The sequence below is a fragment of the Plenodomus lingam genome (assembly GCF_022343315.1).
Source record: "Plenodomus lingam strain CAN1 chromosome Unknown contig_3, whole genome shotgun sequence".
Classification (NCBI taxonomy): domain Eukaryota; kingdom Fungi; phylum Ascomycota; class Dothideomycetes; order Pleosporales; family Leptosphaeriaceae; genus Plenodomus; species Plenodomus lingam.
The window spans coordinates 39461-63010 of record NW_027093944.1 but is presented as its reverse complement, the minus strand read 5'-3'; the positions used below and the strand labels follow the sequence as shown (position 1 = coordinate 63010).

Here is a 23550-nt window from a genome sequence, read left to right as displayed (position 1 = left end):
TTTAAAAGCTATTAATATTAGCTTTTCCTTAAAGGTATTACTCTATATAGTATTAAATAACTAGTAGAAATCCCTTTTAGTAATGCTTGTAAGCCCTTAGGAGCTATCTAGAAAACTAGATAGTTAAGCTTTGTATAAAGCTACAAAGGGAGTAAATACTATAATATTAATTAGCTAAAGGGTATAAGTGCTATAAGGGGGATATATTATAAGTAGGATCTTATATTTATTATAGTACTTAATAAACTTTATTATTACGTAATGTTATAGACTAGCCTTAAGGGAGAATACAATAAGCGTTAATAATAGTATTTAGTATCTTAAAGGAGAGGTAAGCCCTCCACGCCTTTTTATAGGTGTCTAGTGTGTTCGCTTAGTAGTAGTGTTAGACTTAGTCTATCTTGTGTTAGACCTAGGCTTAGGCATAAGCCTAAGCCCTTTACATACCCCTAACCTTCCCCTATAAGCTATCGTGAAATCGTCTTTCTAGGGGTCTAGGGTTATATCTTTGTCCTCTATAATCTATATTAGGCTTTATTACTATATTTTTTAGTTTTATTATTATATCTTTATATTCCTTCCTAATTTATAACAGGCCTGTATATTAAGTAGTACACGTGCGTAGCGTCTATACGCTTATTTTAGCACCCTACTATAAAAGTTCTAATATAGCTATCCTACCCTACTATAAATTTCCTAAACTTACTTTGTTATATAGTAGATTTTCCTAGCTAATTAGTCTTATCTCTACTCTTTTTCTATTAATCTAGCCTATATAGCCTCTATTATATCTCTATCTACTACTACTAGTACTAGTAGTAGGGAACTACTATAAGGTAGTTAGACCCTACGCTAGGCCTACTAAGATAACGTGCGTACTTTTAATATTCTCCCTATATTTCCTGCACTAACTTCTACTTAGCACACATCTCCCTAAACATAGTTGCTTAGTAGCTTTATTATTTCTAGTAACTTAGATAATAAGGAGTATAATAGTAGCTTTGTAAAGCTACTTCCCTATAATTAGTATATTAACTAGCTTTATCTCTTTAGCAAGTATAACTATTAGGAAGGTAGTAGTAAGTTCCCCTTAATTTTTGTTTTCTTTATAGCAAGTTCTAACTATATCTAGGGCGCTTATACAAGTCCTACTATTATAGCCACAAGACCTATACTTAATTAGAAGCTATCCTTACTAATAATCCTAACGTTTGCTAAGCCCTCTGTAACTAGCTTTAGTTTTATTATAGTTACTAGGAGGATTACCTCTATATTGCGAAGAAAGGGACCCTTAGCACTTTTATAGGGAAACCTACTAAAGGCACCTATTACTAGTTTATACTATAGTTCTACTAGCTCTACTATTATTTTAAGGATCTTATATTAAGGGCTTAAACTAATAACACTATTACTCTACTTACCCCTACTACCTACTTGCGCGCCTATAATTAGTATTAGCTTAGTGCTATTATTCTATCTACTACTAGTGCTCTAGTGTTTCTACTTTAGTCTACTATTACGCCTTTATATAGTAGTTATAGTAATAATAATATTATATAGCTTGCTACTACTACTAGTATTACCTTCTAGCGTATTAACTAGCGTATAAACAAGACCTAGGCCTAAACTAACCTTTATATTAATTAGCTTAAGAGCACTACTAAGCGCACTACCTAAGGTATTAAGACTCTTATTATTAGTGTTAATTTTCCCTTGTTTCCTTTATATCTATTCTAACATTTATTTTCTTTAGGCCTAGGGTGCTACGCGTTAGCTAGCTATTAAAGCACCACCCTTCTCCTACTACTACTACTACTGCTATTTATACTTATTAACTAAGTCGTCCCCTACCTACACCACGCGCAAGCGCTACTACTATTACTAAGAGATATAGAGGCGTTAGAATAACATAAATAATAGTTTAGGGGGGGCTAGGGGGGGGTTAGTTATAGATAGTAACGTTATAGATACTACTACTTAATTATTAGCTACACTATAAAACTTTAGTAGTAAGGCACTTGCTTAGAGTATTATAAGGAGAAATAAAAGATATCTCTAATACCTTCCTACTTCTTAATTATAACAAAGGTCTAAGTTATTATTCTAGTTTCCTTTTACCCTTACTTCCTAGCTTTTATATATATTAGGCTATTATTATACGCAGCATCCCTATACTATTCCTTAAACCTATCTAGAGCCTTAGTATCCTGCACTACCTCTAATAGGTGCTATATTAGATTAATATACCCCCTCTATTTTACTAGGACTTAACACTTCCCTTTTCCTCTTATATTCTTTGTATAAAGGATCTCTTCTACTTCCTATTTATCTAGTGTTATATCTTTATTTTCTAGAGTAACTATTAGACCTAGTTATAAGTCCTTAAGCTTCTAGCTTAGCAGCGGGTTATTAGTCGCTCTCTCTAGCAGATCTATATGCATAGTCTTATACAAGCTCCCTAGTAAGTCTAATACTACTATAAGTAGAGTAGGAACTTATATTACTTTATACTTTACCTATAGCTAGTTAAACTTTTTACTTAGTTAGTTTATCTTTATATTATATATTATAAACTAAACTATATTACCTTTTAGGAACTTTTTAGCTAGGTATTAGGACTAGTTTATTACTTCTTATTATTATTGCTATTAGAACGTAATAGCAGCTTGCGCTAGTTCTATACCCCTCTATAGGTGCAATAAGAACGCTACCACCTCTCTATAAGGATTCTTAGGCTTTACTAGTAGTAATATTGTCTTTTAGAGCGTGTCTATAGTATACCTATTTAAAAGTAGATTTAGGCTAATACTAGTTATGCTAGAGTCCCTGTTATTAAGTGCAAGTTAGTAGGCTAGCAGGTAGTTAGGCTAGTTAGTCTGCTTAAAGCATACTATTATACGTAGCACCGCCTGTACCTCTTAGTTTACCCGCTCTATCCCCCTGTCTATCTAGGGGTGGTATGCAGTAGATAGTAACTAGTTTATCTTTATTATCTAGCACAACGTTATCTAGAAAGATCCTAACTAGTTAGAGCCTTAGTTAGTAATAATAGAGGATAGGAAGCCCTAGAACTACTACTAGTTATCCTAGAAGATCCTTATATAATAATTAGCTACTATAGAGACTGTTACTTTAAGCTAAACATATTTAGACAATCTATTAGTAATAACTAATAGGAACTAAGGTTTACTATTATCTTTTGTAGGTAGGTTAACTATAAAATCTATAGATATTTAGGACTAGTATTGTAACGTAACTAGTATAGGTTATAACAGACCCTATTAGCGCTTCTAGGAGATATAAGCACTATAACAATAGCAGTTCTAAATATACTGCGTAACGTCTCCTAATATTCTATCCTAATAATAGTTGCAGCGTAGTATTTAAAATATTATATTCTTCCCTAGATATCCTACTAAACCTAATTTATGTGCTTACTATATAATAGTAGTTATAAGGGGTTCCTATATTAGCAACTAAATAACGCCCCTCTAAAGCAAAGTGCTATGTACGCTAATTATATAGTCCCTAATCTATTGCTTTATATTAGCTAAAACTAGGAAAGACCTAGCGCCTTTCTAAACTGTATTAAGACGCACTTAGTATATCTTATCTTCTAGTACTACTTTGTCCTATAGTGTCTATATATATAGGTTAGCAAAGAGGCTAGCGCCCTTTAGTAACTTAGACGCCTCCTCTACTTCTAATACTATAACCTAAATTAATTTAGGGCGTATTACTAACTATAGTGTTACTTTAGAGGAGTTTAAATCTTATAGTTACCTACTTAAGGTATTAGGTTATCCTATAAGATAGCTAGGTCTATACTATAGGATATACTAATATTTTAAAAGTTCCTCTACCTAGTAGCACTATTACTTGCTTAAGCTTTAAAGGCTAGTAAAGTACTCTAGGTTTTTATAGTCTATAAATATTGTGAATAGCTTATAAACACTCTATAGCTCTACTAACTAACTTTTAAGATACTTAATAATAGCTAGTAGTTCCTTATTATATATAGTGTAGTTTTGTCTCTCTAGTATTAGTGCTATAGAGTAGTAAGTAACTAGGCGCTAGACGCCCCTAACTTTTTATAATAAGTAACCCCTAAGAGCGTATCCTAAATAGTCTACTTCTAATAACATTTCTTTAGCTAGGTCCTATTATATTAGTACTAGTCTAGATATAAATGCCTTTTTTAGTGTATTAAATATACTCTATTCTTCCTCTCCCTATTAGAATAGGGTGTCCTTCCTAGTTAGTTAGTTTAAAGGCGCTACTACTTTAGAAAACTTTGCGATAAAATCGCAGTAGAAGTTAGCAAAACCTAGAAAACTCCTTACCTCTCTTATATTCCTAGGGGATTCCTATTCCTATACTACCCTAAGCTTTTTAGGGTTAGGTCTAAGTAATTTGCCCGCCTTAATAATATAGCCTAGGTAGCGTACCTCCTTAATACTAAAAGCACATTTCTCTAAGTCTAGGTATAGTCCTACTCCTTTTAATAGCGTAAGTATATACTTTACTTTTTCTATATAGTTAAACTAGTCTCCTCCTAAATAAATTAGGATATTATTAAGGTAGGCTATTATATATAATCTAAGTAACTCTATAAGCGCGGTATTAATATATTATTAGAAAGTAGATAGCGCACTACTAAGACTAAATAGATATACTAACTATTTATATAACCTAAACTAGGTATAGAAAGCTATTAAGGGCTTATAACCTTCTACTATTCTAACTTTATAAAAGGTAGCGTAAATATCTACTTTTATAAACTAATTTACGCTAGATAGTATGCGCAAAGTTTCCTTAATAAGTAGTAGTAGATATTAGTCTAATATTATTATGCTATTAAGCATCTAGTAATCTATATAAAGGCGCTAACTACCTAACAGCTTCTTTACTAGTAATACTAGAGCTCTAGCTGCAGAAGAGCTTACTTAGATCTAGCCCTTGTCTATTAATCTAGTAAGTTATGTTCTTAGTTCTAGCAATTAATCACGCGATATAGGGTACAGGGGACCCTATAGGGGGTTAGGCTAGGTTCTATCTAGGAGAGTTATTAACTAAATATAGTAATCTATACTACCTTAATAAGGTAGTAAACTGCTTGCTAACTCTTTGTTAAACAGGTCCTTAAACTCTTATAGTTCTAGTAGTAACTTTATCTTTCTAGTTTTATACTTAGGTTTATAGGGAACTGTGTTATTAGTAATATAAATAGTGTGTATATTAATAGGACTTCCCTTACTAATACTTCCTAGATATTTTGTTAGGCGCAAGTTATATATTACCTATAAAATATCTAGTATATTTATTATAAAAATTTGTACCTATATATCTTCCTATTAGGATCCTTAATTTAGCAACCCTGCTATAACTAAACCTAAGATAATAGAGATATAGGTAGGATGCAGGCGTCTCCTGCTCTCTTATACTACTATATTTCCTGCCTTCCTAATTATTAATTCGCCTTATAGAATGTTAATAACAACGCCCTATCTGCACAGCTATAGTCTGCCTAGTATTAGTTAATAGGAGAGACTAGGTACTATATAAGCTAAAAGCTAAGACTACTAACTATCTAAATTATAGTCTAATACTACTAACTATAAAATTCTTGTACCCTTAGTAATTCCCTAGGTATATTATAAGGGTTGTAGGGGAATATTAATAAAGTTCCTACTAATCTATCTTGCTAACTTTTCCTTAACTATACTAAAACACTAGCACCCTAAATTAACTATCGCTTGCATATTCTCTACTCTGCCTAGGAGGAGGGGAATAAAGAAAGGAGGATTATTTAACCTAGCCTTAATATCTAGGGGATACTTAATAGCCTCTACTATTAATAATTCCTTTATTATAGTATCCTCCTTATACCCCTAACTTGGCCTAAGGTTAGGGGCGGCTAGTTTCCTAAATTAGGGCCGCTTGCTAATACTATAACTATCTTAATACCTACTAGTTACAGTAATAGGGTATTAGGGTATACACGCACAAAATAACTACCCTATCTACACTAGGTGTAGACCTTTGCTAGTTTCTATGTATTAAATAGGTCCTGTAGGATCTAGTTAGGATATAATATTAGTAGTTTAGTAGGTGCACTTAATAAGGCTACTACTTCTACTATATTTATATTGCCGTCCTAATCTAAGTTAGACTTCTACTAGGGTTCCTTAGACTTACTAGCCTAAAGAAAGCCTAGTTCTAGAGAGGCTATTTTAATATCTACTATAATTATCTTATATTCCTCTATAGCTACGTTATAGTTTATCCTAGAGACTCCCCTATTAAGGGAAACTAAGTGTATATAACTATTAAGAGATTACTAAAGTTATAAAAGCTTCTATTTATTATTCTAGTGTAAACCTCCTAACTATATAAGGAGCTATATAAAATTTACAAAGAACTCTATAAAAGGCTAATTTTAGCCTTAATATAAGTATTCTAATATAACTTAGGCGCGCTCCTACCTATAATAGTTGCTATAATAGAACGCTAGGTAGTTAAGAAACCTGCTTATATCCTAACGCTTGCGTGCCCTATCCTTAAAGTATAGTGCTATAGCGCGCTAGACTATAGGTAATAACTAGGACTAAATATATATAAACCTTGCCTCCTTATCCCTAATAAAGACCTTGTCTGCACGCAGTTTAAACTCTATAGTTATTTGCTAGGAGGAGAAGTTTGCCTTAGTGCTATTATATAGCAAGCTAACTAGGAAAGGTTTATAGTATAAGGCAGGAGAGGGTAGAGGTAGTATATTATTAAACCTAGTAGGCTTAGAGGAGGGTTAGGATAGAATCTAATTGCGTATTTCCTTGTTCTATTAACGTAGTATAGCTATTATAGCAGAGTCTTAAGCCTATTATTCTATTAATCTATAGACCTATTATATTAGCCTTTCTACTATATTAGGTTGCACCTGGTTATTCTAAACATCTAGCGCGTCTATCTCTTATTACTATTATAGTATATTTAGAAGAAGATACTAAAATATTATAGACTAGCCTTAAGGGAGAATACAATAAGCGTTAATAATAGTATTTAGTATCTTAAAGGAGAGGTAAGCCCTCTACGCCTTTTTATAGGTGTCTAGTGTGTTCGCTTAGTAGTAGTGTTAGACTTGGTCTGTCTTGTGTTAGACCTAGGCTTAGGCATAAGCCCAAGCCCTTCACACGTAAGATCTATAGCTATTAAGAATAAGGAGCTAGTATAAAGTATAAGCTTTAGCTTTTATCTTGCAATTAAACACCTCCTTAAGCTAGGATACCCCTAGGGTGTGGCTTATCTACCTACTTAGTAATCCTATAAAGAAAGCTTAGTATTATAATAGGTTAAAATCTTATAACTAGGTATCCTATAGAGCTCTAGATTAGGACTAATAAATAAGGGTAAAGGTAAGAGTAGTACTATTAGCGCATATGCAAGCTATAGTAGTAATCTACTCCCTATTACTATTCTAGAGTATAGCTCTAATCTTTCTCTACTTATAGGCGCTCTTATTAAATATATATTTAGTTTTTAATAGTACTCTAATAAGAAAACCCTTCTTATCTATATTATAGATATACTAACTCTTAATATTATATTACTCTATTTTTTAGTGTAAAAGCTTAAAATATAAGCTATACTTAAAGGTAGAATTAGCTTTAAAGTAGTTATAATTAAGCCTAGTAGCCTAATAGGAGATAAGATTAATATTATAGTAGTTAATAAAGCGCTATACCTAATTTTTACTTACTAGATTCCTTATTATTTTAGTTATAAAATTTTAAATAATAGTCTATATAAGGGGTAATCCTTACCTATAAAGCTCTTTAATATACTTTATAAGCTTACTTTCTTATATAGTGTTAAGTATTTAACTATTTAGTAGAGTAGTAGTACACGCCTGCTAAATTTTCTAGTAGCGTCTAGATAAGGTTAACTATAAGCAACTATACTTTTCTACTATTTCTAAGTATATAAAATCTTCTCTAAGAGTTAAGGATTTAATTGCTGCAAGCGTGTCGTTAATAGGTGCCATAGTTGTTGAGAAATTTGGTGTTGAAAATTTGGTGATTTTGGTGTTGGTGGGCGCTCGGTGGGGGTGGGCGCTCGGTGGTGGATCACGTTAACATGTTCCATGTGAGGCCTTGGGACAGTCGTGAGAGCATCCAGCCTCGGGACGACTCTGAACACATACTGCTCTCGGTGCGAGAGTAGCGACGACAGTAGACGTGACTGGAGTACCTTATGCGCAATCATGGTTACCATGGGGGTGGTTACCTATGTTTGCACCTCTGTCCAGAATGAAATGAACTGTGGGATCAAACAGGAGACGTAGGCGAAAGGGAGCCGTGGAACGCGCCGCGACCTTTCTTGCACCGAGGTCGGGTGAGCAAGTTTTGCCGAAGTCTCAGCGAGCACGGAACTCCGACAGGAGAAGTAGCGATGCTATGACCGTGAATGTACGTTAGCTGATCCCATATAAAAACCTCGAAGTTGCGATATGTGCTGACAATAGTTAACATACTTTCAAAGCATCAAAATGGCGTCAACAATCAACGCAGAATCCCTCTTACACCTGGCTCAAAATCCTCCTCAAGATTCTCGAGAACGATTTTCCCTGTATGAAGCAGCACGACGGCTTATGTTATCTGTGGAGGACCCAATGAGCATGGGGTCCCGAGTTCATTTCAATGCAAGACTTTCCTCGTACCAAGCTGATTTTATGGAAGCTAGGACTGACCACAATTTGTAGCTGACCGCAGCTGCAGTATCTCAAGTAGCAATCGACCTCAAGATATTCGAGCTGTTGATAAAAGAACCAAACGAGCACTGGTCAGTCGACGATTTAGAGAAGCACACAGGTGCGGAGGCCAGTCTCCTGGGTATGTTTTCAGTTTACACCCCGAGAGAAAGCTGTTTCAGTGAAGAAGTCTGATAGATTACAGATCGGCTCATGCGTAATCTTGCGGTGAACAATTTGGTGCTCGAGGTTGCCAGTTCTACGTATTCTGCTTCTCACCTCACCGCACGCTGTGCGTCTGCAGCATTCAGAGCCGGTTTGGCACACAGGTCAGTGCTTCACTTTGCGCAGTCACTCCTATCAGACTGACGGATCCTTGGCTTTCCAGCAAAAACCTGATATGGCCAGGTCTACAGGTACTACCCACGTTTCTGGCTGAGAACGGTTATCAAAATCCTCGTGATCATGTGCGATCGGCATGCATGAGAGGCGTGGACTTTGATGGCGATGCAATGGCTTATTTGAAAGAAAACCCTGAGAAGGCGGCCGCGAGCTATCTCTTCATGGCGGAGAACAAAAAGGAGGCTCCGAAGTGGGTAGATGGCAAAATTCCAACGACTGACCTCATACTCAGTGAGGAGGAACTTGCCGACAGTCGCGTCATGCTTGTAGATGTTGGTGGCGGGAGCGGACACCAGTGCGAGGCCATTCGCAAAGCTTTTCCCCATCTCAAAGGTCGCATCCTGGTAGAGGACCTCCCTTTCATGGTCAATAGGATCGATAAAGAGCATGCTCGCACAGTCGGTTTCGAAGTCGTTGCGCACGATTTCTTCAAACCTCAGCCAATACGCGGAGCCAAGGTCTATTACATGCGCAACGTCATCCACGATTGGGACGATGAGCGAGCGTCCGCTATCCTGCAACCAACTCACGAAGCCATGGCCAAGGACTCTGTCCTGTTCATTGATGAGATTATTTTACCGAAAGTTGGCGCTTCCAGTAGGCAAGTACACATGGACATGGCTGTCATGGTTTTCGCAGGAGCCATAGAGAGGACAGACAAGCAGTGGAAAGATTTGTTGGGCAACAATGGGTTCGAAATTCGAGACATATGGGTCTACGATGAGCAGCTAGGCGCTGCAATTCTTGCCGCTGTACCTAGATCGGAATAGATTGAAACTTAGCTATCTTAGCTAGAAATGCGTGGTTGGAAAGGCTGAATGCCCTACTCTCCTCAGAACCTTTTGCAATCACTCCATGGCAGATGGCATATGCGGTACGTGATACTGTAAAATCGTACGTTTGCGATGATAGTGTGACTTGACTTCGCAAATATGTCGTACATCTAGCAGAGAGATTACCAAAATAAGCCAGATGAGTGGTGTAGAGTTCGGCGTAGAGAAACCCACGTGGATCAGATGCACAGTTATCTCCAGAAGAAGTCCCAGCATGAAAGATAAAACTCCAACCAATTCAGATGTACATAATGAGTCTTCAGTGGCCTGGGCATGGTGAGAGCATACTACTCAAAATCTCGATTTGTCTGGCGCTCACCGTATGAAAGATGCAGCAGAAAGAAATTTCCCATAAAGCATGTCACAAAAGAGCATGTCACAAAAGTGCATGTCACAAGAGTGCATGTTTCAAGATTGGTATTTTCGGAGAAATTTCCAAATCTCTTGTGAGATCGTCCACACCGTAATGCCGCTCAATTGTGACCTTTCAAGCATTCTAGTCAAATATTATAAACTATGTGAGGTGCAGCTTCTGATTGACAGTACTTCATTCCCATAAGTAGACAACCTTACATACGATTCATCATGCAGTCTGTCCACAATGGGCCAGGATTGAAATTTTCATTTTTGCAAAAAGAGCTATTTTGAATGTACACTGTGTCAGGCTGCCATGATCCCATCAAAAGTTGGGACAGCGGTAACTTCTATCCTAAAATCTGCACAAGATGTAAAACGTTGATCACTTCTCCTGTCCCCCTTTCCCATAAGTTCCTCGGCATGCAGGCTCAGTTGCCCTGGTTCTAGGCTAAGTAGAGACCTGTGACACAGCTTTTGTTTCGACCTGATAGAGTGGCCTTTTTTGGGCAGATGATGGAATGGTACCGTCTCGAATAACATGATCCAGTGATGTTAGAGCAGGGCCATTTGATTGAGGCTTTATAGCATCTTCAGGACGCCCTGTGAAGAAGGCCAGCGGGATGCTCGGGCCCCAAACCTTGATCGAGTCGGGTTGAACTTGTTCGTATGTTGGAGGAGTGTCGCAGTTGACAAGATCACCATCCGTGTAGTGCTCAATAATGTTACCAGAAGCATCAAACCTGGATAGTGTTCATCAGAGGCGCGCCCAAGTTACCGCGCATGCGGAAATGCTCACCAGTAATCGAAGATATGGCTTCCATATTTGTGCCGGCCTATGCCGTAGCAACTAGTCCAACCTGTTTGCAGTAGCCAGTCGTGACCAAGCTGCTGAGTATCGAAGCTATCGGATTCGAAGCTACAGTGGTGCGGTGTTGCCTCAGGGAGTGGCTTCATCGCTCGAGATAGGAAGATAGTCTGAATTTGTTGGTCAGCAGACGTGATAAGAATGCTTGTTTGTGAATTAGTACGTACATGATGATCGACAAATTCTTTGCCTTTGTCGATGTGTAAAAACATGAAAGCGGGCTTCCCATCCGCTAGTTGGAGACAGCTCGACAGCTTAAGGTTGAAAATGTCCATGTACCAGCTCACTGCCTCATCGAACTTGGAAGAGTCAACTCGCAGTCCATAATGTCCACATTTGGCAAGCTGACAGGGGCCGCGCTCAAAGGCATGAAGTGTTTGCCGTGCCTTTACTGTGCCCGAATTGAGGATGATCGGCGCAGGCGCTTTCTCGTTGACTTCAGCGGCAGACCTCGTCTTCGCCCCATGAACCAAGGTCACTTTCATTCCCACTGGGTCTGTCAGCACAACCTGTTGCCCTCCACCGAGTGAATTAGAATCCTCGATGCTTGATGCTCCGGCAACTCGGGCGGCCCGATGAAGGTCGTCTACAGACTCCACTGCGAGAATACCTCCAACAAAGTGCTTCCTGTCATCTAGCGACTTCTCGGCAATGTAAACATAAGTCTCTGGCCCGAAGCCACGATAGTACGTCCTGGTCTCCTCGCGCTGAACAGCTACCAAGCCAAAGTCTACCAAAAACCGGTCGATCGCATTGAGATTAGGATGCTGATAGTGTACTGCGATAAGACGGTTGAGCTGCACCTTTGCGTTGGCCATATCGTCGTCAAGTCTGTGTAGTATCGTCCGTCCTCTATGACATGCAGTACGAATTGTGGCATCTTATGGCGCGCTCTTTTGCTGTCTCGACTGTTCGGTAATGTTCAGTAGGCAATCCCGAACACCGATCGGATAAGGACACCAAGCGATCGAAAGCACAACGTGCACAGGACTGACGATCAATCGTACACCGAGCTCGCGGATAGGAGCTGCCCACTGCCCAGCACGGACATGTCCGATGGTAGAATCGGGCCATACCATCGGTCTTGCTACGTCTCTGTTTGGTTGTCCTAATGTAAGTAACCCTGTAGATGGCTAGGGCGATAGGGCCAACTACGGCACTTTTATCCGGTGAGATTTGGCCTCGGTTCCACTACCATGGTACAGTGTGCACTGTATCAAGGTAATCTAGCAACCCTGGTACGGTGATATATCTCATCAGAAGCACCACCGGCGGCGGAACAACAACACTGCATGTGAAATAAAGCACTTTTCTCAACAAAAGTTCCTAGACAAGTTGTTCCTGTCCATTGTGCTTTCCGTAATGTAATACGCTTGGCAGTCTGTCATGTGCTATAGCCATGGTTGTACGGTAACGTGTTACCCCCTGATGGGCCAGTGTCTTAGCTAGGATTGTGCATTAGATAGCCAGTTACCTAGCTGCTAGACTAGACAAGTTACAATGCATACATACTACATTTAATTCTTTTTATTAACCGGATACTGCATCTTGCAGGTACGTTCCTCTCAATCGGTGAAAAGGTACACGTGATATATACGGAATAACTCTTGTACACTTCGTATAAGTAGTACTGTGCCCTGGCACAGAGTAATGACAGTAGAGGTGAACTGATTATACAATCATTGGGGTGGAGATAGGCACTAGCAGGAAGGATATGATCATACAACTATCACGAAATGAGAAAACAACAAGATTCAAAGCTTCACCTTCTTATATAACCATTTATCCTCTGAAAGCATTCCTGATTTAGACAAACCTACTATTTAACATTACCATGACCTTCAACCTAACAGACGAACGACCTGACCCACCACGATGGGGGAGTTTCAGTACTTTAACCAAATAATTGCATAAAGACATCAATTGGTACTCTCTGTTTTGCCACTGAAAGTTACTGCCCATAGCATAAGACACAGCGACATATATGCAGATGCTAGGAGTGCAAATTGGGTAGTAGTATAGCATATTCCGTAGAGTAGTAGTATAATATATTGCGTAGCGCCAATTTGTAGCATTTCTTCTATGTCAACCGTATCCATGTTGCCACAACACACCGAATCATGGCTTCTAACCCCAAGATTAAACGTTGAATCGAAAGGTCTCGGATGCTGAGTCATAGGATGCACGTGCAGACGGGTCAAGCAGAACTCTCTCAGTGTCATCTGCATCGTATGGTGCATGGTCGAGGATCTTGACAATCTTGTTCTCCATCACTGCTCGAGCATATTTCCTATCAGCGCGCTCCATGCGCAACAAAGCTCGTGCACGGTAAGCAGAATAGTCCTGCTCACTGAGCATTGCGTAGAGATACTTTGATGCAACACCAACCAACTCTCCGCTCTTCTGTCCAAATCCGAAGGACGTGAGTAGGAAAGCCTTGGGATCCGTCAGAGGTATCGATTCCTTTGGTACCACCAACATAGAAAATGTTCTCAGCGCTGGGTCTACATTATCTGCATTGCGCTGAGGGGGCAATGTGCCATCTCTCATGATCTGTAGGCAGCCATTTAGCATCCAACTGGCAGCTGGGGCTTTTGGATGGCCGGTTAAGGCCTTTTGAGCCACTGTCCAAAGAGGTCGGCGGGTGTTACGGCGTAGATGGTGCAGCTGCCTGGAAATGACTTTAAATTCATTCAAGTCACCGGACTTGGTGGACGTAGCATGTAGAGAAACAAAATCCACGTCATCTATCGTCAGCTGATGCTGAGCCAACGAAGCATGCATTGGAGACAACAGTGTTTCGACGTGACTGGTAACACTCCACGGAAAATCATCCAGGTCTTGATCTTCAAGGCTGGACATTGTGTCTACTGCTGTCAGACTCGTTTTATCAGATCCGCTTGAGTATTGCATTGGCTTCAAGCTTTCTCTGGCAAAGGTGAGAAGTCCTTGTCCGGGCGCCGGGACTGAGCGGCCAACAGTATCGGCCGCCATTGTAGAGCCTGCGATGATCCCATAAATGGGTAGTCCCATCTCGATCGCTACACTGGCGCTGCAGATTAACTGGACTCCACAGCCGTGTGCCTCCACAAACCCTCCCCGACTTTCAGTCAGTGGTCTCGACATCTCGTGTGGCAGACGACCTCTTGCCGCTTCCTCGGTCGTGTTGACTGTTGCCTTGAGCATTGAGAATCCATATGATTCGTCCTCCTGAAGATCATCGTAACCGCCAACGAGGCACATCTTTGTCTTACCGGATCGTATTGAGTCCACAGCGGAGTCAATTGACTCAATGCCAGTCGCGCAAGCACCAGAGGGCGTTTTAATGGGGCCCGAGGCTCCAAGAAGTAACATGTTCACCCACGCAGCTGGTGTATTAGCAAACGAGTCTGCGAGCGTATCACTTGCTATGGGACGATCGAGCAGCGTATCGCGGTATAAGCTTCTCCCTTTGGAGCTACCTCCCATTAACGTGCCAATGAAATTACCAAATTCAGCAACATGTATGTGGGTGAAGATCTCGCTGGGTTCGGGCAGTCCTGCGCTATAGAATGCCTCTGCCACACAGCATAGCGTGAATAAAGTACTGGGTTCCAGGGCTTGCGCAAGATCTGTCGGTACTCCATAGGTTTGGGCGTTCCATCCTTTGGGCATAAGTCCAGCTACGACACCAGCTTGAAACTCAATCTGCTTTGGGATCATAATGCTTGCGCCTCGCTTGATTCGAACGAGACAGGTTTCGCCGTTGGGGTGTGGTCTGATGAGAACTTTATCGCCGTGCTTGCTTTTGAAGGCGTCTGCCGAGGTCCGTGTAGCTTCGAACTCCGGCAAGTCCTCTGTAAGGACCGTTTCTTCTAGCACTTGTCTCTTAGCCGGGTCCCACTCAGGTATGTCATGTGTGGCCAGGCGTCGCACACCTGAGTGCTCTTTAATGTAGGCCCCGTACTTTTCTTCAATCTGTTGATCTGCTATCGGTGCACCTGTTTTGGAATCGCACCACCCCACATAGAAGCTACCGTCAGGGCGATGCCCATTGTGGTGACGAATGAGACCCATCAGCCACGCCATCTCAACGAAGCCAGAAAGACTCAGGCGACCTTGAGATTCAAGTTCCCACCTCGTACGTGCGCTGCCATGGGGTCCCAGCTCTGAGAAGCCGACGACTACAATTTGATCCGCAGGACCTGCTGCTTCGAGGCTGAACTGTGTAGAAAGGGCCTCTTGCTTGGACAAAGGTAGGCTTGGAAACCCAACTCGAAGTGTTGCTCTCCGATCGATGAAGGGTTGTTGTGCTTTGGGGGGCTTTCCATGGATTAATTCTTGCTCTCGGATTCTCTCCTTACAAATCGCTTGCCTTGTACTTGAGACGAATTGAATCTCGCGGCGAGCTCGGGATATGACTTCAGAACAGTCTGTCAAGCATTCGAGAGCACCTCCAAAATCTGCAAGTATTGGCTCCGTCTCGCAGAGCTCGACCATGGTTGGATCCATCATAGTAACGACGTTAAAGGCCATCTCTTCAGCGGAGAAAGTCAGTACGCCATGCGACTCGACTGATTCAGCGATGGTATCATTTGCACGCATAAGCCTGGTCGATCGAGTCCATCCGATTATGGCGCCACACACAGAAATATAGTCGCCTGCCCAGGATTCGGATTGGGCACGGTGTAACAGGGCCTCGAGGCCAAGTTTAGATTCAGCGTAGAGGCCGTCTCCACCGAAGGTTCCTCGGTTGGGCGAGAGAGGCACAATCACTTGAGTAGGGTGGCAATCTATACCACGCTCCTTCTGGCTTGTGATCAAGCGACCGAGAAGACGATAAATATTTACGAGCATCATCCTGTGTGCTAATTCGTTGTTGGCGCCTACTTGCTCAATCTCGGCACTATTCTCCACTGCGGCAGCGAACGGAATGACGGCGTCGAGCTCGCATTCCATTACAGTATGGATATAGTCAATCAGATGGTGACAGTCTTGAGCACTGGCTAGATTGGCTTGAATGACCCTCAGTTCGGAGCCAGCCGAGCCGTTGTCGTAATACAGCTGCTGATAGACGGCAGCTGCATCAGCCGGTGTTTGTCGCGTGGTGACAATGACCTTGGCTCCACTCTTGAGTAACAGACGCGCCACTGCCATGGCAATTGATCCGGGCCCGGCCCCTGTGATCAGCACAGCTCGTCCCACGTATGACCAGCCCGTCTCGAGGCATCGCTCCATGACTGAGAACAAGTTCGACGTCAGCTCTGCGTCCGGCGCCCATGAGGAGCCTCTTTTGGATCGCAAACTGACGAGACAGCCAAGTGCAGGGCGCGAGTTCACGTCTTCACTTCGAATCGTTTCTACATAGCCCTGGCTTCGTTCTAGCTCGACATATGTAATTTTTCCCTCCTCGTCGACTCTTGTTTGGGGCCTACATGATTTCAGCAAGTGAGCGAGGCCAACATCGTCATGAGACGAAGGGCCTTGTCGTTGGGCCTTGTCGCACGTGGCGAGACGTATACGGTCTGCATTCCACCAGTCGTTATACATCCTCACTCGCCTGGCATCAAAGACGGGAAGGGCGCCAGTCAAGTACTCGTCGGAGAATTCAGCGACCAATGCATCCAGCTTGGCCTGTAGGCCTTCGACCTGGGCGGAGGATGCGTTGATGTCAGTCACGTGACTGTCACAATTGCACATGCAATCGTGTGTTTGGCTCGCCGGCGCCGTTGCTGTTACTTGGACAGATGGCTGCTGATCTTGCTGCTGTTGCTGCCGTTGCTCGCGGATGGTTAACGAGAGCCCACACCATGCGGCATACTGCTCTGTTGCCCCGTCCATCAGCTCAACCGCTTCCTTGATGGATCCCAGCCGGACCGTCGGCTCCGACACAAGCGCCGTGATCAGCACGGAGGTCTGACGGCCCGGGCCGAGACCCCACTTGGCTGCCAAATGCGAGCGCACAAAGGCAGCGTTGCAACCAAGGGGCATTTTGTTGGACAGCAGCCTGCCGAGAAGAAGTCCAGATATCTTGCCCGGACCCGCAGTGGCCATGGAGTCGAAGCGACTGTCCAGCTCGCTCAGAGTCATGTCCTCGGCACCATCAGGCACTCGCTGCTCGCCAAACTCGGCTATCAAGTCGCCCACCATCTCGTTTTGCAGTATCGACTTGCCCCCGCTGAGCTCGCGCACCGAGGTCGAGGAGGGGATTTGGGCGAGAGATCGTTTCAAGCGCCTGGCAATCAGCATCCGAAGTACTAACGAACCGGGTAGCGGACAGTCTGGCACGGCTGCAGTTGAGTTGCCTGTTTCCGAATCAGGTGGTCGAGCAGTCTTCGTCACCATGCTGGATGTCTTGACCTGGAGGGCCCTCTTCTCTCTGGCCTCATCTGTTGCCTCTTCCTTTGCCTCCTGCTCTGCTAGTCCTCCCCCCTCATCCGCCTCCGACGTCCTGGCCTTGGACTCCTCATCCACGGCCTGTTCGTATTCATACCACAGCTTGGGATCATCACCAGCGCATGAGAGCAAGACTGGGGGCGCTGCTGCTGAACGACGACCGTCTGCAATCAATCCCATTGCTTGTTTCTGCGCCATACTGGTCAATGTGCCCGAAGGACCCAATTCGATTAGACGAGACACCGGAGAGCTGCCGGAGAGCAGGACGTTTTGACTATCCGTCCATTGTACTGGGAATGCAAACTGATGGCTGCTGCAGTGTTAGACGCTTTCCAATACAGATACTGCCATGAACTCACGCCAAGAGCTCCACCAGCAACCTGTGAGCGACGACTTGCTCATCGAGAGTGAAGGACTGGGCCATTGCGGTCTTACAACATCACTGTGGCACTGTAGAAAGAGTGGTTGGGTGGACGCCTCTACTAATGCGCCTGGCGGCATCCTCGGCCGAGTGTCGGCAATGTCCAACCTCCTGATCGTGACATAATCAATCCCGAGCTGAGTCAATCCCGAGCCTTCAGCCTCGCGGACCGAGATGGAGGTGTCAGGGCCGGAATCTGAACGCGCTCATAATCGTCCCTCAGGGTTCTAGTTGTCCAACAAAGACTATACGACAGAACGACGACATGACTCTCTCACGCTCGACGCCGGCAGAGAAGACACGAGTGGCTGCCGTGTTTGGAGGCCAAGGCGATGGCAACCTCACCCCCCTGGAGGAGATCAGGTCTCTCTACCGCCACAGTCCTACAGCAATCGACGCACTGATAGAACGAGCCACTGGGACGCTCCAAGGGCTTCTGCATCAGTCAAGCTCAGATAACTTTCACCACACAACCAACTTCGATCTTAAAGGATGGATCAACCGCAAGCAAGCGAGCCCGAAACCAGAAGTTCTTGCTGAAGCACCTGTCAGTCTGCCAATCAACACTGTTCTGTCTTTTGCACAAATCATCGTAGTGTGCAAGAGCTACGACTTAAATCCAGGAGAATTTGCGGCATCCCTATGCTCAGTGTCTGGTCGCGCCGAAGGCATGCTAACCGCCTTGGCGCTTGCCCAGACAAGCGACTGGGCATCCTTCTACTCCTTGGCAGATGCTTACCTTGAGCTTTCGTTTTGGATTGGCCTGAGTGTGCACGAGGCGACACCGCGCTCGGCTGTTACATTGGGGCAGGTCCAGGAGTGCCTGGATATGACTGGAAGCAAACCTTCTCATGCTCTGCGTGTTTGTGGACTACCGCGAGCCACGCTAGAGATGGCTATACGCCTTGAAAATAAGACGGCATTTCGCAACGAGCGCGATCGGATATATTTGGCATCCGTGGACTCTTATGATCAATTCATCATTGCTGGGCCAACCGAAGCTCTGATCAGCGTTTCCACGCGTCTTCACAAGGGGATACCATCAATGGAACAGAGCCAAGAAGGGCTTCGCCTGTATTTCTTGCCCGTTTCAGCTCCGCTCAATACGCCAATTATGGCTCCAGCCGTGAACAGTCTGCTGAGCCTGGCATTAACAATGCCGATACTCAACCAGGAGCTTCGTATACCCATAGTGTTTCCCCGGGACGGCGGTGTCATACAGAATGGTAGCATAACAGCTGCCAAAGTCTTCTACAACGTCGTTGAGTCGTTGCTGGTCAAATGTATGGATTGGCCTGCAACGTGTGAGTCCCTTAGGGCTCATCGTGTCCTGGCTTTTGGTCCTAATAAAACAGCTGCTTGGATACGGGAGGCAACTGCGGGCCTTGGCTTGGATGTGGTGAACATGGCTGATGACGCTGTGCTACGTCGTTTGAAGGATTATCCGCCCTCGCTCTACCTGATGCCATCAAATTTGTCCTGGCAGGAAGCCTATGGGCCACGCATTGTCCGTGACTCTACAGGCCGCTACTCTCTCCGCACGCGCATGACGGAGCGTTTCAACGTCCCACCTCTTATGGTTGCGGCCATGACTCCTACCACAGTCTCATGTGACGTAGTCGCTACTATAGCGAACGCCGGTTACCATGTCGAATTAGCCGGCGGCGGCTATCATCGAGCCGATGCTTTTGAGCTTGCTGTGCGAAGACTGGCTGTGGCTATACCCGCGTACCGCGGAGTCACCTGCAACCTAATCTACATCAATCCTAAAGCCCTTGGCTGGCAGATTGATGTGTTGAAAAAATTGAAACGAGAAGGCCTTCCGATTCGCGGACTTACAATAGGGGCCGGCGTCCCCTCTCCCGACGTCATTAAAGAATGGACGGCATCTTTAGAGTTGAATCATCTGTCATTCAAGCCTGGCAGCCTCTCAGCGATTGATCAAGTCATTGAGCTTGCTAAGATTTATCCAGACCTGACCATTGGTCTACAATGGACTGGTGGCAGGGCTGGAGGACATCATTCCATGGAAGAGTTTGAGCCGCCCATTCTTGAAAGTTACAGCCGAATAAGGGAGTGCGACAACATCGTTCTCATTGCAGGAAGCGGGTTTGGCGATGCAGAGAGCTCCATCGCATACCTGACTGGGCAGTGGTCTCGTTCATTTGGTCGCCCGCCGATGCCGTTTGATGGAATTCTTTTAGGCAGTCGTATCATGATTGCTAAAGAGGCACATACAGCATTGCAAGCAAAACATCTCATCAGCCAGACTCCTGGCGTTGATGCTTGCAACTGGCGCACTTCAGTCAAGAAAGGACAGGGCGGCGTCATTTCTATTCATTCCGAATTCGGGCAGCCAATACACGTCCTAGCAACCCGTGGAGCATTGCTCTGGAAGGCATTCGATGAGCGCATATTTTGCATTCGTGATGTGCACAAGAGGCTAATATATTTACGCAAGTACAGGGACTGGATCATTCAAGCCCTGAACTCTGATTACGTTCGGCCCTGGTTGGCCGTCGACGAGAGAGGCAACAATGTTCAGATGGAAGAAATGAAGTACTCAGAGATGGTAAGGCGTCTATGTCTACTCATGTCCACCACGTCGCGACGAAATTGGATCGATACGTCATATTGCCGCATCGTTATGGACTTTATTCATGAGGTTGGGTCCCGTTCATCGATATCTGTAGAATGCCTCAGTGACAACCCTGCGACTCTTCCACGAGACTTCGAGGCCTTATTCGGCTCCCTGGCTGCAACGAGTATGTATCCCGAGGACTGCATGATACTCATGGCACTTTTCCAGCGACAAGGAATCAAACCGGTACCTTTCATCCCATGTCTGGACGAGAATTTCGAGAAATGGTTCAAGAAAGACACTCTCTGGCAGTCGGAGAATATTGATTCGGTGTTCGATAGCGACATCCAGCGAGTCCTTGTTATCCACGGACCTGTCGCTGCCCGTTTCTCGACCATAGTAGACGAGCCTGTGAAAACGATTATGGATCGCATTTGTGATGACTATATCAGAATTCTCAAAAAGGACGAATATCAGCCAACTAGTGACAGCTCGACCCAGCCCTTGAAGCCCCTTCTCGATACGCAAATCTGCCAAGAGATGCATGCATTCTCAGACGGTAGAATTACAAGGCTTACCTATCTACCTGGTCACGTGGTCCCTGAGATTGATTATGTTATCGAAGCGGTTGCTAGATCAACACAGCTTGGTTTGATACTTCAATCTCAGTGGTGCATTTTCGGAGGGCATGCTCTTGAGAACCCAATCAAGACCGCAATTCAGCCTCGCAGCGGAGACATCCTAGAGGTTATCCTCAACAAAAAGAACGAGTTCCAAGCCTTCAAATTTACGCAGCATACGGCCGAGCGTGCAAATATGTGGAGTAGTCTTTCGCTGAGGCTCCAGGGTCCTTCGAGGTTTGTGATTCAGCTCCAAGTGCAAAAATGCGCGACAAATGAAATCCGTTCCACATATTTCCAGTTTGAGATGCGGGAAACAGCAGGTGCTGTAGAGATACTGGAAAATACCTTCAACCGTAAAGCATCAATCCGAAACCTGTATCGCTCTCTTTGGCTTGAGAAGTTAGAGTCACTTCGTCAGCGTGACACCGGCATCCGCGCGCGGTACTATAGCGCAGAAAAAACAATAACGAGGGCCAGCGTCGAAAGATTTGCCAGTCTAGAGCGCTCATCGCCTACCGAGCTACGCGATTGGAGCCCCCAGAGCTCGATAGTGCCACTGGACATGTGTGTGGTCATCGCATGGCAATCACTTCTGGAGCCCCTCATGCATCCGGATCTGGACTGTGACTTATTACAGCTTCTGCACCGATCCATAAGTTTCCGATATAAAGCGAAGACTTTGCCTCTTCGCGTGGGACAGACTGTCACAATTGAGTCGCAAATCACGCGTCGAAAATTGCACTCCACCGGCCAGAATATTGAGGTGACGGCAATCATCAGCAGAGCCCAGGAGCAAGTCGTTGTTATCAAGTCGGATTTCTTCATAAGAAGCTCAAACCAAAGATCTGGCGAATGCTTTGCTGTCATACATGAGCCCGATATGGTGGTCCGTGTCGATAACGAGACTCTAGAAGCGATCATCAAAGACAAGAGCTGGTTGCAACTAAAGAACCCACAACCAGAGCTCTTGCAAAAAAATCTCTTCTTTCGAATAACATCACATAGTGGGTACATGGGCAATAGTAGCTTGAAAAGCCTAAAGGTTGAAGGCCATGTATATGTCGAAGATTACTCTGCTACTCTAAAAGAGGTCGGACTGGTGTATTTCGAAGAACATCTGTGTAAGGAAAATCCAGTGACAGACTTCCTTCGTCGTTGGGGTACTCCAAAGCATACTAGAGAAGAACTCTCCCATCCAGGTTGGTCTAGTGGCGCTAGCATTGAGGTGGGCGTGCCTTTGGACAGCGCTACATACGCTCGAGTTTCTGGAGATGAGAACCCTATCCATGTAAGCGACCTCTTTGCCCGCTGGGCTGGCCTCCCAAGCAAGGTTGTTCATGGAATGCACACCTCTCTCATTGCCCGACGCTTCGTCGAATCGGCAATTGGCGACGAATTTCGCACACGATTTAGGCACTGGCAGGCGATTTTCCACGGCCTGGTTTTTCACGGGTCCCGACTGAAGATGCACATCCGGCACACGACGATGACCGATGGGGAGATGTTACTTCGCATGGAAGTATCCAGTGCGAACGATGGCACGCGCGTGATGTCTGCAGAGGCAATAGTGGCACAAGTCGGTACTGCATATACGTTTACAGGACAAGGTAGCCAGACCCCTAGTATGGGAATGAAGTTGTATACAGCCAACAGCGAAATCAAGGCTGTCTAGGACCGAGCAGAAGAGTACTTAAAACGGAAATTTGGTGAGTAACTTAGTCGTCGTCGTAAAGCCAGCTTACCTCTGATATGCGATAGGTTTCTCGTTGCTCCATATAGTGCGCCAAAATCCAAAGACCTTGACTATCCACTTTAAAGGAAAGCGAGGCAGAAGGATCAAGGAGAACTATCTTGCCATGGCTGACGAATTGAAAGATCTCAGTCTCTTGGGAAATACTTTAAGCCATAATTCAACATCATATACGTTTTACAAAGCCCAAGGACTACTCTACTCAACTCAATTCGCGCAGCCTGCCCTCGTGGTGATGGAGATGGCCCAGTTTCAGCACCTTCGAGCCCAGGAAATGGTACAACGCGATGCGCGTTATGCAGGACACTCTCTTGGAGAGTACTCCGCTCTTGGCTCTTTCACAACCCTTATGAGTTTCGAAGCACTTCTAGACCTCGTTTTTCATCGGGCGTTCACAATGCAGAACGCTTTGCCCAAGGACGCAAATGGTGACACGGGATACTCAATGATGGCGGTAGATCCGTCACGGATTAGCAAATGTAAGTAATTGAGTTTCTTATCGACCTGTCAAGTCGAAATAAGTCGCTGATGTGATGCCTGGAATATAGCTTTTGGAGAAGCCGATTTGCAGCAACTGGTTCAACTCATTCAAGAAAG

The 23550-nt window shown here is 44.2% G+C and overlaps 4 protein-coding genes across 4 annotated transcripts; 2 read left to right on the top strand and 2 right to left on the bottom strand.

The window, feature by feature from the left end:
- Positions 1 to 8545: 8545 nt before the first annotated feature.
- IAQ61_007429 (uncharacterized protein) lies at positions 8546 to 9918 on the top strand (the record flags this gene model as incomplete). Its single annotated transcript, XM_003842394.2, has 4 exons — positions 8546 to 8686; positions 8759 to 8888; positions 8952 to 9075; positions 9135 to 9918. 4 exons carry the CDS (start codon positions 8546 to 8548, stop codon positions 9916 to 9918), a joined length of 1179 nt encoding a protein of 392 aa, XP_003842442.2.
- Positions 9919 to 11130: 1212 nt separating this feature from the next.
- Positions 11131 to 12021, bottom strand: IAQ61_007428 (uncharacterized protein; the record flags this gene model as incomplete). The annotated part of the gene is made up of 1 exon (XM_066097580.1): positions 11131 to 12021. One exon carries the CDS (start codon positions 12019 to 12021, stop codon positions 11131 to 11133), a length of 891 nt encoding a protein of 296 aa, XP_065952077.1.
- A 1321-nt stretch (positions 12022 to 13342) lies between these two features.
- Positions 13343 to 18002, bottom strand: IAQ61_007427 (uncharacterized protein; the record flags this gene model as incomplete). Its single annotated transcript, XM_066097579.1, has 2 exons — positions 13343 to 17891; positions 17959 to 18002. 2 exons carry the CDS (start codon positions 18000 to 18002, stop codon positions 13343 to 13345), a joined length of 4593 nt encoding a protein of 1530 aa, XP_065952076.1.
- Positions 18003 to 18264: 262 nt separating this feature from the next.
- On the top strand, positions 18265 to 22875 carry IAQ61_007426 (uncharacterized protein; the record flags this gene model as incomplete). Its single annotated transcript, XM_003842401.2, has 1 exon — positions 18265 to 22875. The coding sequence occupies one exon, from the start codon at positions 18265 to 18267 to the stop codon at positions 22873 to 22875; it is 4611 nt and encodes a 1536-aa protein (XP_003842449.2).
- Positions 22876 to 23550: the final 675 nt, after the last annotated feature.